Source organism: Acanthisitta chloris, unplaced genomic scaffold, assembly GCF_000695815.1.
Source record: "Acanthisitta chloris isolate BGI_N310 unplaced genomic scaffold, ASM69581v1 scaffold16263, whole genome shotgun sequence".
Classification (NCBI taxonomy): domain Eukaryota; kingdom Metazoa; phylum Chordata; class Aves; order Passeriformes; family Acanthisittidae; genus Acanthisitta; species Acanthisitta chloris.
The window spans coordinates 8,550-26,770 of NW_008663401.1; the positions used below are offsets into that span (position 1 = coordinate 8,550).

At 38.6% G+C, this 18,221-nt stretch overlaps 1 protein-coding gene across 1 annotated transcript; it reads left to right on the forward strand.

The window, feature by feature from the left end:
- Positions 1-306: 306 nt before the first annotated feature.
- LOC103798709 (myosin-IIIb-like) lies at positions 307-16,631 on the forward strand. The gene is made up of 15 exons (XM_009070991.1): positions 307-380; positions 733-829; positions 1,686-1,802; positions 3,553-3,657; positions 6,034-6,117; positions 6,805-7,007; positions 7,375-7,473; positions 8,059-8,173; positions 8,523-8,649; positions 8,794-9,004; positions 10,059-10,206; positions 10,494-10,647; positions 12,365-12,453; positions 13,980-14,109; positions 16,414-16,631. Exons 1-15 carry the CDS (start codon positions 307-309, stop codon positions 16,629-16,631), a joined length of 1,971 nt encoding a protein of 656 aa, XP_009069239.1.
- The last annotated feature ends 1,590 nt before the right edge of the window (positions 16,632-18,221 follow it).

Sequence of the window (18,221 nt, forward strand, 5' to 3'; positions counted from 1 at the left end):
CAGGATGCAGACTGTATCTCGGTGGGTGTCCTTTGACTATGCTTTGATTATGTTTGTTGTAAAGAAAAGCCTAGTTGTGCTTACAGCATTCATATTTCACACCCTCTGTGGAAGACACGTTACTGCCTCTTGATTTGTCCTCGTTTCAAGATGATGTGTTGTTTAGAAACATATACACAGCATTTTCAAAGATTCCTTCAGTATAATCTGATTATAAAGGGGTTATGTGACAGTTTGTCTCTGCTTATTGTGTGGCTTAAATCTCTGGGGACAAGCTGACTGAACATCCATACAATTTAGAGTCTGATGGCAGCTGTGCTTCAAAAATGTTTTGGACCAGATCTAGGGTCATCTGAGGAGGCACTTGGGCACACACCAAGGTAACAGTAGGATTTTATACAACTTACTGCTTCTTGTAACTTCTCTAGATGACAGTATTATAGGCTGGGGATATGGGGGAACATTTAATTAAATAGAGTGGTAGTTTATTAACTTAGAGCGAGGAGGGAAGGGAAAAAGGGAGGATTTTTTTTATACGTTACTGTGTGAGTGGGGAGTAGTACATCTACAGATAAATCTTTGCTGAGCATTGAAGAATAGATAGGGTTATATATTGTGAAAGAGAAAACACTACACTGCTCAGTAAGGTAATCTATTGACTTCCCATTGCCTCTTAATGTTTGCTGTCTTTGATACACTTGTAACGCTGGTGTTCTACTAACAAACTTGCAGGCATGAACGAATACACACTAGAAGACCTTACCATGTGGATGGGGATGACAAGTACTCTCTAGATGATGATCTGGTAAATCTGGAAGTTCTAGATGAGGTACTGTACCGTCTGAGTCGCAGTTTCTGGCTCACATTTTACCCATTTCTGCTTTTTAGGCCTCTTTTAACAGAATGAAGGTAGTTTCTTGCAAACTTTTTTCTTGGCATGGGAAGGGAATTGTCATGTGACTGATCTGCTCTCATCACCTCGTTAATATTCTGTATAGTGACATGAAAGCAGCAGCAGTGAATACTGTTATGTGGAAGAACTTAATTATGAGCAAGGCTAGTTTAAATTATTTTTCTGAGTTTACTAAAATGCAAAGTCATAAAGATCTAGATTTAAGAGATTTTTTTGTCTGAAGTGGATGATTTATACGGAACAATGTGTTATCTACAGCTTCTGGATAAAAAGTGAGAAACCAATATCAATTTCATATTTCACTATACCACCCATGTGCAGAGTATCTGCAAATTTATGTGTTGAAGAACCTTAAATTACATGGCAGCAAGAAAAAGGCATAATACTAAGTTGTGCTAGTGTCCTCTTTAAAAGTCTTTTACTGCTATTTAAAATTTAATCCTTGAAAAATTATTATCATTGTTTCATGGCCATATAAAAAATTAAATGGAAATGTACTATGAAGTACAGGAATAATGTGCACATCCATTTTCTCTTCAGACGGTGTTTCACAGGCTGACATAACAAAATATGTACTAATCTGCAAATAGCAGTTGCCATTTAACTTAGTTTTATGGCATTAGCAAGAATTTTGAAAATATTTGTTTGGTTTTGGCATTTGAAAAATAATTAGTAACACTAATTTCTTAATCAGTGTTCTTAGTACATTTACAAAAATCTTCCTAAGTGGGAAAATACTTTATAACTATCAAACTTTTTGTAATCTTCTCAGGATACAATTATCCATCAGCTGCAGAAACGCTATGCTGACTTACAAATTTATACTTATGTTGGAGACATTTTAATAGCCTTGAACCCCTTCCAGAATCTCAGCATTTATTCTCCCCAGGTAAGAGAGATTCTAGCCTGTGGGCAGCACTCACTTCACATTTTACATTAACACCACTGTCTAAAATACTTAAGTGATGTTGGAAGTTAGGAGTACAGACTAAACCTCAGCCTTCTTTTCTTCCAGAGTAGTGTGGCTACAAGTCCATTTAGTGTGGTTTTGTTGGTTACATTCAGTCTTATTTGATTTCATTCCTTTTTGCTTGGTGACACAAATTCCACAGGAGGGATGAAGGTTACCCCAGCCACTGCTGTACCTTATGTCTAGCATTTCAGGCTTTCTCCTGGGAAACAGAAGATGGTTATACAAACCTCCTCATGCTGAGGGTGTTGCTTCCGGAAGAATTTCTGTGACAATTCAGTTATTACATATCCTGTGCTATCAGCTCCTGTTTAAAAGAAACCAGTTCATCAAATGCTGGTTTGATTAGAAGATAGAGGCAGTTCAATTCCCTACAAATATGAAGAGAGGTAGAGCCAGAAATTACTTAGTCTCCACGGGTGCCTAAATCGGGGCTGCAGGTAGAGGGACCAAATTTCAGATTCACTGTCATCTTTGAAGTTTCTTTTATATGGAATCACAGCATATTGGAAGGGACCCACAAGAATGGTCAAGCCCAACTCCTGACCTTGCACAGGACATCCCCAAGAATCACACCCTGCGCCTGAGAGCGTTGTCCAAATGCTTCTTGAGCTCTGTCAGGCTTGGTGCTTGTGACCACTGCCCTGGGGAGCTGTTCCAGTGCCCAAACACCCTCTGAGGGGAAGAACCAGTTTCTAATCTCCACCTTAAATTTGCCCTGACCCAACTTCAGACCATTCCCTTGGGTCCCTTGCCAAAGAGAAGAGGTCAGTGCTGCCCCTCCTTGCCCCTCGTGAGGAAGCTGTATACAGCAATGAGGTCTCCCTTCCATCTCCTCCAGGCTGAACAGACCAAGTGACCTCAGCCACTCCTCATGTGGCTTCCCCTCAAGGCCCCTCACCATCTTTGTTGTCTTCTTTTGGTGCTTTATATTTTTCTTTTACTGTGGTGCCCCAAACTGCACACAATATTCAAGGTGAGGCTGAACCAGCACAGAGCAGAGCAGGAGAATCATGTCCCTTGACCTGCTGGCAATGCTTAGCCTGATGCACCCCGGGACAGGATGTCCCTCCTGGCTGCCAGGGCACACTGTTGGCTCATCTCCAACTTGCCATCAATGAGGACCCCCAGGTCCCTTTCTGCAGCACTACTTTTCAGCATCTCGTTCCCTAGTCTGTAGGTATATCCAGGATTGCCCAGTCCCTGATGTGGAATCTGGCACTTGCCCTTGTTAAAGTCAGATTTGGCAAGCAGGAATTTCTCCTCACGAAGCCATACTGGCTGTTGCAAATGACTGCATTGTCCTTCAGGTGTTTTCAATACATTCTTTCCTATAGCCTCACCAGGCACTGAAGTGAGGCCAACAGGCTTGTAAGCTGGCCTATAAGATAGATATTTCCTAAGACAGGCTTGTGTTTGAAATTCTCCTCCTTGTGGTACAGTTCTCTTCACTGTCCTTTGTGGGAAACATCAGAGTGCAACTTCAGGTGTTGTAATTTGTATTCTGGAAGTGTTGCCACTCCTCTTCCAGGTGATTCAGTGGGAATTCTGTGGTATAACAGGCAGCTCCCTTCTGTTGAACAGGCAGAAATAGTGACTGTTGTCTTTTCAGTTCTTAGTTATGTAGCTAAGTTATGTATTTTGACTCTTGTGTGTTCTTTAAATGTAGTTCTCTAAGCTTTACCATGGTGTGAAGCGTTCATCCAATCCCCCCCACATCTTTGCCTCTGCGGACGCTGCCTACCAAAGCATGGTCACATTCAGCAAGGATCAAGTAAGAATCTGTTTGTTTCAGTTTAGATTTCATGTTAATCATACTGCAACTATGCCACCTGGCTATGACTATGTTCTGTCATGTTGGACTTGGGAAATTTTTTCTTTTGGCTATTTATTCCTTTATCAGGAAAACCAGAGTAGAAATCTAGTCAGGTTTGGGAATTCTGAAGAGGACACAATGGTGTAAAAGAGGCTAAAAAGTCAAATAATATATTAGGGTTACCTGACCAGTACAGTCTCACGGACACCCATGAAGTCCTGGCAGTTGAGATCAGCTGCAGAGTGTTGCTGCACACTCTGATTCTAGGCCTGTCTCACCCTAGGCATTTCAGTAATTTAGACTTGTGTAAAATAGGAGATTCTCAATGCCATAGCAGGTTAACAGAGTTCAAGCCACTACTCTGTTGCAAAAAGACACTATCATTTCCTTTAACTGCAAGTCACAGAAACTAGGAACCATTAACTAATTTTTTAGCAAAATATATTAAGGATGAGTCTGTTATAAACATAGTAAGAACACAAATCCAATTATATAGCAATGATTTTAATGAGAATAAAACACCATGCTGTAGAAGATTTTATTACATTCTGAAGATTGTAACTTTGTACTCTTTCTAATTTGGTGTGCTGTATTTACATGAATATTGAGGGCTGATAATTATTTTTGTTTATAAAATCCTCCTGATTTTACCCTGCACATCACACAAGAATTCACACAAGAAAATCACAAAAGCAGAATAAAATAATTAAAAGCCTGCAATCAGAAAATGCCAATCAAAGAAGACAAATAAAAGAGACACTGAAGATGAAGCAAACAGGATTTTTACTGAGCATGTGGAAGTACACTATTTGAGAGATGGTTAGTACTTCTTTAATGACTTACATGCTCTTTCCTGGAGGTATTAAAGAAAAAAAGAATTTATGTAGAGTAAGTTATGTGAGAACTTGTTATCTGAGGAAAAAAATGCATTTTGACATCAGCTCACCAGGCTGACTTTCTACATCTTTATGTTTTGTACCTGTTTATGAGGTAATTTTCATTTAGATCTAAATCGGTTTTCTATTTCCTGTTTGCAAAGGATTGCAAGAGCATGTTTATCTCCATTATGTGGCCAATGTTTATGTTGGTTCTTCAGGTAGAGGTGCTTTAGATAAACACTATGTATTGATCCTGTTTGGTTTATCTATTGAGCTTTCTCTTGTATTCTTCTGTGAAAATATCTGACAAGAAGCAAATAAATGCACTGTAAATGTCATACTGCACACATTATGTAGAGTCAGTCCCTGCACCTTCTGTCAGGCACCACAAGGTACCACCAGATAACTGCTGCATCTTTCAAACCTTTCCACAAAGCTCAGTTCTATATGAAGTGTCATTGCATCAAGTATTTTACGACCTTTATGTTTTCCCAGCCAAGAATCTTGTATGTTCACAGTGTTGAGCAGATAATTTTCTGGTAATTTGCATAAAAACACAGGAATCTATGCAACTGCTCAGTGTTAACATCTTACTTATATGTCAGATACTGTATCTTTGTGATCTGTAGAAGACATTTTTAAAAAGGGAAAATAATAAATGGTGTTAGAATTCATACTTTCTATGGCCTGAAGTGTTCAGGTGTGAACTGACCTTCTTCTTTCATCTCATCCATGAAGTGTAACAGCAGAGAGAAGGATACCAAGTGATCTAGACCATTCTAGCTGATCTCTGAGTGTGGAAGCTATTTGAAGAGCCTATAAAATACCATGTGTAAGGACTGGTGACCCAGGAGGAAGATGCGTGTGTCCTTACAGAATCATCCGATGAACATACACACATTTTTCTGAAATGTTTAGATGCTAGTTTGCTGTTCCAGCTCGAATATCAGCATCACCTACAGAATAACCTTTACACAGCAGCAATTATTTCAGATTAGTTTTAATGCAAACCTTTGGTCAGTGTATTATATACAGCTGCACCCTGTGATTCATGTTCATTCATACGCAGGCAATGCAGTCAGCTCAGATGCACTGTTCAATGACATAACATCAACTGAGCTGTGGCAATTTGCTGAGTTTTAAGGATTTGAAACAAACCACGTGTGTTAGTCATGTCTGTAGATACGGCCACTCATTTATGAGTCTCAGCCTTCAGAAATGTGGTCACTGCTTCACACATGCACATTGCTGTCAGGCATTGTGAGATGCATTTTAGTAATCTAGGGAATTAATTATTACACTGAGCCTTTGCTGATCTCTCCTTTCAGAAGGGAGTTGACCCTTAAAGTATTTTGTAATTTTGGTACTAAACATGAAATAACAGACAGGAGTAGTAGTAGCTGAAATGAACCATGTGGTGAACTATGCACCTAAATACTTTATTTTGTGTGTTCAGTGCATTATCATCAGTGGAGAAAGTGGTGCTGGAAAGACAGAAAGTGCTCATCTGATCGTCCAACATTTGACCTTCTTGGGAAAGGTATTTCTTAGCCACTTATGTAAAACTATGAACAAATCCTCTCAACCTCACCCCAATTTCAACTTCAGTTAATTTTAATACTTAAAGCTGTTCATGTGACTCGTCCCACTTGACTTAGCGACATAGTAATCATACATGTGAGCATGTTGAATTAAGATACTAGAGTATGACCCACACCAAGTCAGTCAATATTTTGATTTTTTGAAAGAGAAGTTGCCAGATTCTGATTCTGTTCAGTGCCTGTAGTTATGTACAGTGTTTATTGCATATACCATTTTTTATGCAATAAAGAATGACAGATCTTGCTATGGCTCCTGTCTTAGAAGCTCTTACACATTTAAATGTTATGATTAATGCTATTAGCACAAAGTGATGGGAAAATCAAGATGTAGGATTAACCTAAAGTAGGTGTCTTTAGTCATTTATGGTTTTGGAACTCTTAACTAACTATACGGCACCTCAGAGGCAGAACAGTTGCAGAGAAAGAAGAATCTGTACTTTCCTACCTGTGGGAGACTTCCTAATCAATTTGTTGGACCTGTTGTTGTGTAAGTAGAAAGGTTAACACAGTACCTAAGTCCATATGAGCATAAGAAATGGATTCTGTGCTTCTGAAGCAAGAATTAGAATGTGGGTAAGCATTCTATTGTTTTACTTATTCTTCTGATCTGTATGTGTTCCGTCAAGGCCAATAACCGTGCTCTGCGTGAGAAGATTCTTCAGGTGAATCCACTGGTTGAAGCATTTGGGAATGCCTGCACTGCCATCAATGACAACTCAAGTCGCTTTGGAAAGTATCTGGAAATGATGTTTACCCCCACAGGAGCTGTAATGGGGGCAAAGATTTCTGAATATCTGCTTGAAAAATCAAGGGTCATAAAACAGGCTGTGTAGGTATATTAATTGTCTGTCCTTTCATATTTATATGATGTCTGGATTCTATTTAATTCTCAAAAATTGTGTAGTTTAAATGCTTTCCTGTCTCCTGCTAAAGCAGTAATCCTTTGTACCATGCTATGACAAAAAGAACAGCCAGTCAGGTGCTCATGGAGTGGAAACCAGAGCCTCTCCATTCATTGGAGAAATGTTGTGTTGACTGGGTTTTCTGTGTTTCACAGTTGGTGATCCCACATCATTAAAACAAATGGGAGATTTGCTACCAGTTTCAGTGAGCTCATTGTAAGAACTACTTTTACATTGTAGAAGATGCCACAAGAATCGACATAGGTGCTTTAAAAAGTTACTTTCTTTTTCCAGGGGAGAGAAAAATTTCCATATATTTTATTATATTTATGCTGGCCTCTATCATCAGAGGAAACTTTCTGAATATAGACTTCCTGATAAAAAGCCTCCGAGGTAACTATCACTCATTTGTTTTAACTGCTTGTTATATTAGCTATTGATCAGCACTTGCTTTCAGCATGATGCCTTAAAATCTTTCATAATCCTTCTCCATCCCTTAAGGACCTTTTCTAATCCTCCCAAGGAAAGAAGAGGATGAACAATAAGGCATTACATGATTTCAATTTGAGAAGTTGAACTATAATAGAGGAGGGGTAACCATGAAGCCCATTACTATGTACATATTCTGTCATACTTTCAAATGAGGACAATCTTATTTTTACTGTAATTGTTCAGGAAGAATCCAGAAGATGCTTTGGAGTTGTGTATTTTAACTAGTGTTTGTACTCTGGGTGCATCTGATCTGTATTGGGTGAGGGGATGTTTGTGAAATGTTGGTGACACTAATAGTTATTAACAAAAAATAGGCAAAAATTAGTGCAACAGAAACAAAAACTTCTTGTGAATTAGCATCAAACTATCATTAGAAGATATTGAAATAATTGTTCTTTCCAGTCACTGAGGTACTTGCACTGAAGTACCTGGAGGTTGTACTGATGTCTCTGCTAGTTTGATGCTTTGTTTTTCCATTCTCTTTAGATACATTGATAATGAAACTGGAAGGGTAATGCATGATATTGTTACTAAAGATTCCTATGGAAGACAATTTGAAGCGATTCAGCATTGTTTTAGAATTATAGGATTTACTGATGAGGTAAGAGATCCAGTTGCTAAACCATCATTGACCTTCTTTATAAAAACCACATCCAGTGCTGCCCTTTGGTCTTGTGTCTGCACCACAGAATCTTTTCTGACCGAAGTGAACTAACTGTGAAAGCATAGCCACACACTCAGAAGGCAAGACCAACCTAAGTCTCAGTCAGTTCTGTGTTGCACTGTTTTGTGCTTGAATAGGAGCTTTCTTGAACTTGTAGAACTTGGTCTCAGAGCAAGCTACAAGCTTTAGTAGCCATTCCAGTGCCCGTGTTTTTCTTTCGCAGCCTAAATATGATCTATCTATATAACTGGATTCCTTAAAAAGTGCTTCTTGTTATCTCTTACAGGAAGTGTACTCAGTGTACAGAATTCTGACTGGAATCTTAAATACTGGAAATATTGAGTTTGCTGCTATTTCTTCACAACACCAAATAGATAAAAGTGAGGTTCCCAACCCTGAAGCCTTAGATAATGGTAAATACATTTTAACATTTTCAGTTCTGTAAAGGCAATTTGACTGTATTTGTGAGAATCTCTAACTCATGGTAACAGTTGGTCAATGCTGATGATTTCCACTGCATAATCACAGTTGTGTATCTTTTTTCCACTGTCTTTCAGCTGCTGCACTACTAAGTATTGGGTCAGAAGAACTTCAAGAGGCCTTAACCTCCCACTGTGTTGTAACACGGGGGGAGACTATTATCCGAACAAACACCGTGGACAAAGCAGCTGATGTGCGAGATGCCATGTCTAAAGCACTTTATGGACGGCTCTTCAGCTGGATTGTAAATCGTATTAATACGCTGCTTCAGCCAGATAAAAATATATGGCAAGTTACACATCACTAAATCATGTGTACTTACTGTGCATGTGCCTGATGGATTCGTCCATTTGTATAGTTTTGATTTTGCAGAAAGGGGCTCTGTTTATTTTGGCAAAGGCTTCAAAATGGCTTTCATGCTGTGATGCTGAATTCTGTTTCCAGGACATTAACCCCATCATTTTCAGAGAGCTGAGTAGAATTTAGCCACTGAAGTTAATGGAAATTGGGTGGTTGAAGTGCTGTATAATTCTTAAAAAAGATGCTTCTTATGTAGTGAACATGGAAATTGTGCAAAAGGCTGATAAATAATTGGAGTACACTGAAAGCATTTAGTATGTATTCACAGTCCTTATGGTCCTCCTGCTTTTGTGAGTAATAAATACAGATCTCGGATTATTATTGTGCTGCTACTTGAGATGTAAGTGATGATTTTTTATTTTTCATAATTACAGAAACATTACATTGTGCATCCTTATGATTTCATTGCCAGGTACTGATCTGGCTGGTTTGATCTCTTGAGGCAGCTGTAGAGAATTTAGAAACAAGAGAACCAACCGCTCGGGTGATCTGAGATCTCTGCTTGACTCTTCACTATGACATATATTTTCATCCATACTTGCAGTTCTGGTGGTGACTGTGTATGAGTATTCTTGAACTAGCACATGGGCTCTTAACAGTCCAGACTTGGTACTTAACCTTCTGAATGAGTATAGCAAGAACATACTATTGAGGCTTGACACCTTTTGTCTACCTGGAGGAGCACACAGTAGATTGTATTTGGGATCTGCCTATTGAAACCACTTGTTTTTATGTGTCTGCTAAGTGCCTGTTACTATGTACCTGTGATTCTCCTGCCTTCTTCATGGAAATTTGCAAGAAGCAAGTGGAAAACAAAAGTCTTAATGATGCTGAACAAATGCACAAGTTTTCTTAGGTTCAAACACACTTTTCTTCCTCTATTCATGCAGCAGATTGAACCAATTATGCAATCTTGGTTAGCATGCTTATTTTTATTTTAACTCAGTATTGTCCATGATTTTGTTTGTATTTTCACATGCAGCAATGCTGAAAGCGGGATGAATGTTGGGATACTGGACATATTTGGATTTGAGAACTTTGCAAGAAACTCTTTTGAACAGCTGTGCATAAATATTGCTAATGAACAGATCCAGTTTTATTTCAATCAACATATCTTCGCACTTGAGCAGGTAAGTTCAGCTCTGATGAGGTCTAGCTGAATGAGCTGTCCTGACCCATAGATTATATTCAGGAGTACTTTATAAACTAAAAAATGTGTATGAGATTTAAATGCAAGATAATGACATCTTTCAGTTGAAATTTTGTGAATAATGTTTACTATTGCTGTACATCATACTTTTGGGTCAGAACTTATAGAGGCCTTAACCTCCCACTGTGTTGTAACACGAGGGGAGACTATTATCCACCATGGACAAAGCAGCTTTTACTGGTTCAATCTGTGCTGGTGACTTTGCAGATGGAATATCAGAGTGAGGGAATTGATGCTACTACAGTGGAGTATGAGGACAACCGTCCACTTCTAGATATGTTCCTTCAGAAACCCATGGGTCTTCTGTCTCTGCTAGATGAAGAAAGTCGATTTCCTCAGGCAACAGACCTAACTTTAGTTGGTATGTGCAGACAAAAACTCTGGGAAATGACAAATGTATTTTGAGAGGGCAGAATGGCATCTTTACTCAAGTTTTACTAGCCTGGTTGTCCTGCTAAGGCTATGCCATTTCATTTGACATTCTAAGTATATTTTTCATTGTGCTCCATCATTTTTCTCTGCTTATGTGCTTTCTATCCTTTTCATATTGGAAAAGTTGTCTTATATATCAGGTGTCAAGGGCTTACTGTCTTTCCAGTGTTACAAGGAAATAGCCTGTATCTTGTCCCTGTATGTGAGGAACATCAAGCAGCATTTATTCCCATTTACTGAAGGGAAGGCTGAGACACAGCACAATCTTTTATCTAGGACCACCCTGTGAGCAGTATTAGTGTTGAAAGTAAAATTTAGATCTTCCAGGCTCCTAGAGCCATGTTTATCCAATTAGAAAATATTGCTCCACTCCAGATTATCTCATCATAAATAGGAAGTATGTGTTATTTCTGGCGTGCCATCTGGCTGAATATTTTCCATCCTTCATGCATATTTTACATGGATTTTAACAAATCTTGGTGCTAACCCGAAAACGTGCAGCACATGCCGTGTTTAAAACTTCTGTCTTGCTTTTATTTATTAGAGCTGCATTTTCCCCTGCAATATGAAAGAGAGTTCCATTTCCTTCAATGGAATGTGCAGCAGAGCCCAAAACTGTTAGTCAGAGAGAAATAACAGCTACCTGTTAAATTGCACAATATATGTACAAGATTTTTCACTTCTGCTGGGCTGAGCTGAAACTGGGATTTAGGTCATATATAGCACAAATACTGTGGCTTCATTCCACTCCTCATTTGTGCACCAAAGATTTGTGCCTCCCTATGGGTCATATAAATCAGTTGATTCTGAATATTGAACTTTCCTTGGTCCGGTGCTGATCAGCCTTACTGCTGATCTGTACACAGTACAACAGGGTCCCTCAAAGACAGCAAAGTGACGTATGCACAACATGACAGAGAATTTCATCAATTGATTCTGGCCTCAAGTCTCTAGTTGCTTGTTCAGATAAAGTAGTATAATAGCAAGTTTTGCAGCATAAGCCCAGATTTCATTACAAAATATCACAGGGCATAAAAGACATTTTTCTTAGAAACTGGTATTTCTTTTTCTGCCAGATCTTTAGAGGGTCACAGAAAACAAAGTCTCTTTAGAAGAGGTTTTATATAGAAGCCTCTTTTTTCTGTAGAAGTCCAAAGGTTCCAGAGAGACAGTTCCAGAGTGAAGACATATTCTTGAAATGGGATGCATAAAGCTAAATGAATGCAGAAAGGAAGGTAGTGAAAAGACAAATCATAGGCATTTAAGTGAGCATGATATGCAGAGTACATAGTTGAAATAAATTCACCCCAAACCCTGTAAATATATATAAGCAGATTCATAGCAAAATATGAGAAACTTTTACATCTCATCTTTGGTCCTTCTTACTTGATAGTTTTCCATGCACAAACCCACCCACAAACACAGAGATTTGAGAGACAGTCTTACAGGGCTAGTTTAGAATGAGCTGTTCCTTTCACAAGTGACAGCTGGGAAAAAGCATAGAGAAGATGACACAGGTATTTCTGAACAGTCTGATAAAATATGTGTTTATAGAAGGTCTGACTTCTTGAGCAGCAAACTAATTAGGATGAAGATTATAGTTAATCACCCTGTCACTTAAATCAATGTCTCTTCTCAATGTCTAGATAAATTTGAGGATAACTTACGATGCAAATACTTTTGGAGACCAAAAGGAGTAGAACTGGCATTTGGTATTCAGCACTATGCTGGAAAGGTAAGGTCATGTGATTTTTATTTAGTTCCAATAACAGTGATGTGATCATTATTTGGTTTTTATCCAGAGATTCTGCTTTAGGGTTTTTTCCTCATTTTAATATGCAAAATGATGAAGTTTATGGAAATACAGAATCTCCAAGAACATTTTCATGTGTTGTAGTCCATTTTAGAGCCTATCCTTAGGGCTCTTACACAAATTGTGTAGACAGTAACCATCTTTTTTTCTGAAAGAAATCTGGTGCCAGAAACACCATTACTACAGTCATTTCAAAGGAGCAACTCCCTGGAGCCAGAACAGGCTATGTGCTTGTTAACGTTGTGCAAATGCCACAGTAGTTCTGTGTGAGAGTATGTAGAACTGTATGAATGAAAAGCAGTGTAAAAGAGCATCTGTAATAGAACTGAAAATCCCTATAGAGAGAATTGGATAGTCTGGGGCTGCCTAGTGCAGGTGTTTTCTTGTACTCTAAAATATAATTTTTATTTTATTCTCTCAGAAGTTCACTTTCACATGTTATTTTACATAGGGAATGGCAGTCCAGTTTTCACCATAACATGAGCTTTGCTTGTGATTTCAGGTCCAAATCTTCTTTGTTTATAAACAAAATTGAAATAGCCATGTTTTATATAGTTATCAAGGAAGTCTCATCTCTGGGTCTTTAGAAGACTCCAGAATTTGAAGATATACTCTAATAAATTCTGTCCAGCTCTCTGTCCTGTTAAGAATAACTGTAAAAGTTCACACAGGTTTAGTTAATTCTTTGTACCCAAATGGCCAAGGAATAAAAACACTACTGGTGAGCTCTGTATTGCAGGAGAACATTCAGTTTCTGTGCAAGCAATGAACTTCAGGGGAATTGGACTAGAGAGGAATACTGCTAGTGATAATGAGACAGGTCTAGAAAAGTATTGCAATTTTTAAAAAGAAATAAGCAAAATTAACTGATTCTTAGGAGAATACAAATAGCCAGACATTAATTTCTAATCACAGCAGTTAAAATAATTGAAATAGAGGAATGTTTTGTTTTCTCAGTGGGGTTTTCAATGCAGTGAGAAGCCTGTTTTAATGTACCTAGATGTCCAACTTGCTTCTGTTCCTCCAGCAGGTCTGGTTATAGATCACAGGTTTGGTGCAGACAACAGATAGGTAATGACCTCCTGAGAACCATTTCTTACATCACATGTAAATGATCAACTTAAGCTTTGCTGAGGGGTATCTGCTATATTGCATTGTGCATGAAATAGTTTGACATGACAAGGCATAGCACAAGGGGATTTAAGCCATTTAACCCGACTGGATGTGCAATGACATACCATGAATATAGGCACTGTATATAGCCAGTTTCCATTCTGAAGACATTGCTGTAGCTGTATACTTTTAAGTCCTTTGCAGATAATTCATTGACCTCTCAGACCCAAGATAACTGGTCTACTTGGTCATCCTGGCTGTTCACATTTGAAAGAACATAGTAGTTTCTGGGTAACCCTTTTTGACAAACTTTCTGATTCTGTTTCCCACACCAGGTGTTGTATGATGCCTGTGCATTCCTCGAGAAGAACAGAGACACCCTTCCTTCTGATGTAGTGGTGGTGTTGAGAACTTCAGAGAACAAACTTCTTCAGCAGCTGTTCTCTAGCCCATTAACAAAAACAGGTATTTTCTGCCTAGCTTTGCTAACATTTCAACCTCTTCAGCTACCTACTCCTCTAGGCCCAATTGTTTCTGGACGTTTTTTTTAAATTATTCTGTTTCAGCTCAGCTCTTTAAAGTTCTAGATATCTCATATGTTTATATATATATAATTTTTTTTATATGTGGACGCAAGTACTTCTAAAATAGTCATGCAACAAGATTCTTCCCTGACTCCAGAGAAGGGGAGATCATCTGACATATAGGGTAAGAGGTCACTCAGAGCAGGATGAAAATACAGGAGTTTCTGGTTCTTAGTCCTTTACTAAGATCACTGCTCAGCTGATAGATTCTTGTGCACAGCTCATAAATCAAGTGATGCAGATCAAGGTGTTTTGGAGGTAATATCCATCTCTTCGGAAGCATTGATGCAATACATGTTTTCTTACAAATTATAAAAGCCACATACTAATATGCTAGAACTAATTCCATTGATTTAAAGCCTGTTGACTTAGGCTTACATGAAACTGCCAGATCTATAGCTAAATAAAACAGCAAGATGAAGTTTGGTTACTCCATGGATAGATGCCAGAATTCCAGTAACATATACAAATGATAGCTCTCCAGGCTCCATGCAAACAAGCCAACAAATGAACACTTCTCTCAATACTTTCTATGCTCTTTTTCATAATGGCTAAAAAAACAGTTGCAACGCTAAGGAGTAGTCTAAATACAATGGATTGTATTAGGTTGCAAAATTATTGTGATCTGATATGACATATGCAAATGAGGTTGTATATTTAGATAGAAATACATGGTATGTGCATTAGATAGTGCTGTATAGGCTTATGGTACATGGCCTGTAGTTACAATTCTGTGCCTGTGCAGCAGCTCTCTGTCTTGGACTTCTGGAACCTCAGTAGCCCAGTCATAGCCTCTGGTGATGCATTTAACATCTCTTGAGATTTTTATGCAGAAAAAGAATGTCTGGAGAAAAATTTATATTGGAGCTTCCTTTGCACATGTGAAATTGATAGCAAAATACCTGTCTATATACTACAGAAGGTAGTATATGTTACAATGTCTCTGTAACTAGAAGGCTCTGGAGTACTCCCCTTCAAATTACACTCTTAGGAGTCCCTGAGAGGTGAGGATCCAGTGAGGAATCTGCTTCTCCTTTCAGCTATGACAAGCGAAGATGGAGAGGGAGATAGTTCAAAATGGAGAAGGATTGGTTTGTGCCCAAACGGAGAACAAAGAATCTTTGTGTCTACTTCTGACATTTTAGTCTGTGTTAAACTGATAAAAGATATTCTGATCAAGCGAAGTGAAAAAGAAAGCCCACATCTGGTCAAATGTGCCTCCATACCCCTCTTTACTAGCCTATTTATGCCTTGGAGCTGTTGTCAGAATGAAACAGATTGGGTGCTTTGTCCCACTTATCAGTCCCAATTACTGTAAATATTAGACTTTAGATTTTTTTCTATTTTTAAATCAGAATGTTGATGCCTTCATATAAACTCATCTTCTTCTGGCTTTTTAGAGATGCTTTCAGTAGTAGCAACACTCGAGTTTTTTGCCCAAGATGCATAAAGGATTCAGTAAGAAGGTATTTCTCATTGCAGTTATGCTAGTAACCATGTCAGTGAATTTCCCCTACTTTTTTAGGTCTCTTACTTTCCTTCCTATTTACATGAATTGCATGCTTTCTGCCTCCTGTTATAGACCATTTACCTTTCCATGAAGAGCACGCAGCAAATTGAGTGTTGATTTGTCAAGTTGGTACGGGATATCCTGTTCAAAATAATGATTGTGCATAGGCTGCTGTGAATGGTGTTATAAGAATAGCTTAAAGCCCTTGTGTCATTTTTATTTTTTAAAAGCCTTTGTGATTTTGCTCTATTTTTTCCAGCTGTCTGATATAATTGGCACTCACATCCTGTGTTGGGGCCTCTGTGTTCTAAAATCAGATTGTTGCCAGGTTTAGTTTTGGCAGCTTGCAAGATAAATGAAAGGTTTGGCTGAGAACAGAAGGTATTGCTGGCAATGCTGCTTCATCTCTGCTCAGTGAAGAAAGATAATGCTATTCTCTTAACTTTCCACAAAGAGGCTTTTATAAACAAAAGAATAGTGACTGTGGATCTGTCCCATCATACTCTGTCCTTGTCTCTTAGCCCTCTTACCTCCACTCACATGTGCTTCGCTCCTTAAGCAAACCAGAAAAAGACACAGACTAAGATTCATAATCTTGGTGCAGTTTTCTCCATCTTTTTGTCCGTTACCGAGTGAGTTAATAATTTACACGGGAGCTATGTTGCATCTTTGCAGGTAGCCCTGGCTCGCAGTGGCTCCTCCGCCAGTGTGTCCGGTGTTCGCAGAGGGACGCTCCATCTCTGGCGCTGGCGGCGATGTGCCGCTGGGTGGCGCTGTCCCAGCGCCTCTGGCGGGCTCACAGCACCACCCTGCGCTCCCCAAACTCCAGGGACAAACCCGAGCCCTTCCCGCCCCGAGCACAGCCTCTGCTGGAACTCTGTCTGTATAACTGACATCTCTACCCCTGTCAGAAACTCAGCAGCATCAAGAAAATTAATATTAAAAAACCTGAATTCTTTTACTAGTTTAAGATCATGGTAATATCCTGTAATTTCTCAAATATACTTATCCCCTCTTAACAAATGCTTCTGTTTCACAGGAGAAGACTGTGCAGTGTAAAGGGCCAGAAATTAACAGCCAGACATTAACTATACATTTGTAATAGTAATTTATGGTTAACGAGTACCCAATTACTGATAGGAGACACTGCAACTTAAACATTCTGTCACTTTCTTGGCCAGTGGTAGCTGTTTTGCCCCTGTTTTAGTGGAACCATGGTTTAAGCTGTCACATTTGTCACTGTGAACTCCTGTTGAGCACAGGCCCTTCCTCTATCAGTAAGTCGTGGAAGGTCTCTTGATTGGTGTGAGACAGTCTTATACACTGAAACATAGCATGTTTCCTTTTGGGTTTGGCAGATTTTTTTTCTCTTAATTCCACGTTTTGCCATAGAGCAAATTATTCAGACACATCTTAATTTTACTAATTTATCCTACAATAAAATCTTTTTATAATGGTACTTTTGTGTTAGTATTTTCACCTCTAAGAGATAAGGCACTCTAAGTCAAATTAATTGGAAACAAAGCCATTGTAATTATAATATCTCTACTTAAAGATGAATCGGAATTCATATTTTTTAAGAATTTGGGTCAAATTAATGGAAGCTATATATTTTCACTCAGGACATGGAGGCTTCGTGCTTCTAACTGGTCTGTGTGTTAAAAACATTAAAATAGTTTTTGCTTTGCTGCCAGTGTGTTGTGTGCAGAGAGAGGCTTTGAACCACAGCTGTGCAGTAACAGTCCTGAACTGTACTGGGTTGCAGATGTGGGACATCAGTAAACTACATTAAATGTAGCTTAACTGAGTTTGGGAAGGAGAGTGATAGATTACTTTTTTAGTTTTTCACTTGAGCATTTTACAGTTCAGTGTTTGTTTTTCATCATATCCTAAGATTTTGTGTCATAGGACAAATGCAGTACGAGTACTCACAAGACTTGCTAGCAGTGAGATCCAAAACATGCCCAAAAATAGCCCTAAAAATGGAACTCATGTGAAAACAGAACCATCTATCAGGTCACAGTTAAAGTCTCCATCCTGCTAAAGCTTTATGTAAAATACAACAATTATTTCCTGTTGAGAATAAATCCCTAAAAGTCCGTGAGTCTCTGGAATGGCACATGGCACAGCGGCTGAGAAGGGTCAAGTTAGATTTATCACGTTTATGTTTGGTAAAGGACATTGCCCAAATAGAAGTTCACTGTTTTTAATCTGAGACTTCACAGATTACATTGTACTGAAAATGGGCAAAGCACATAGTTTTTTTTGTCTCCAAGTGCCTGCAAATTGAATCCTAACAAAAGTAAAAGTGGGCAAGTTTAGAAATAGGTCTTGATGAGCTTACTGATTTGATGCATAATAGACCATTCTTCCCAGAACAAATTTGAGAGTAATGTTTCTTTACCTTTCTCTCAGAAGAGGGGAGGTACATTTTTCAATTTTCAAGTCTCTAACCTAACTTCTCAATCCTATAATGAACATCA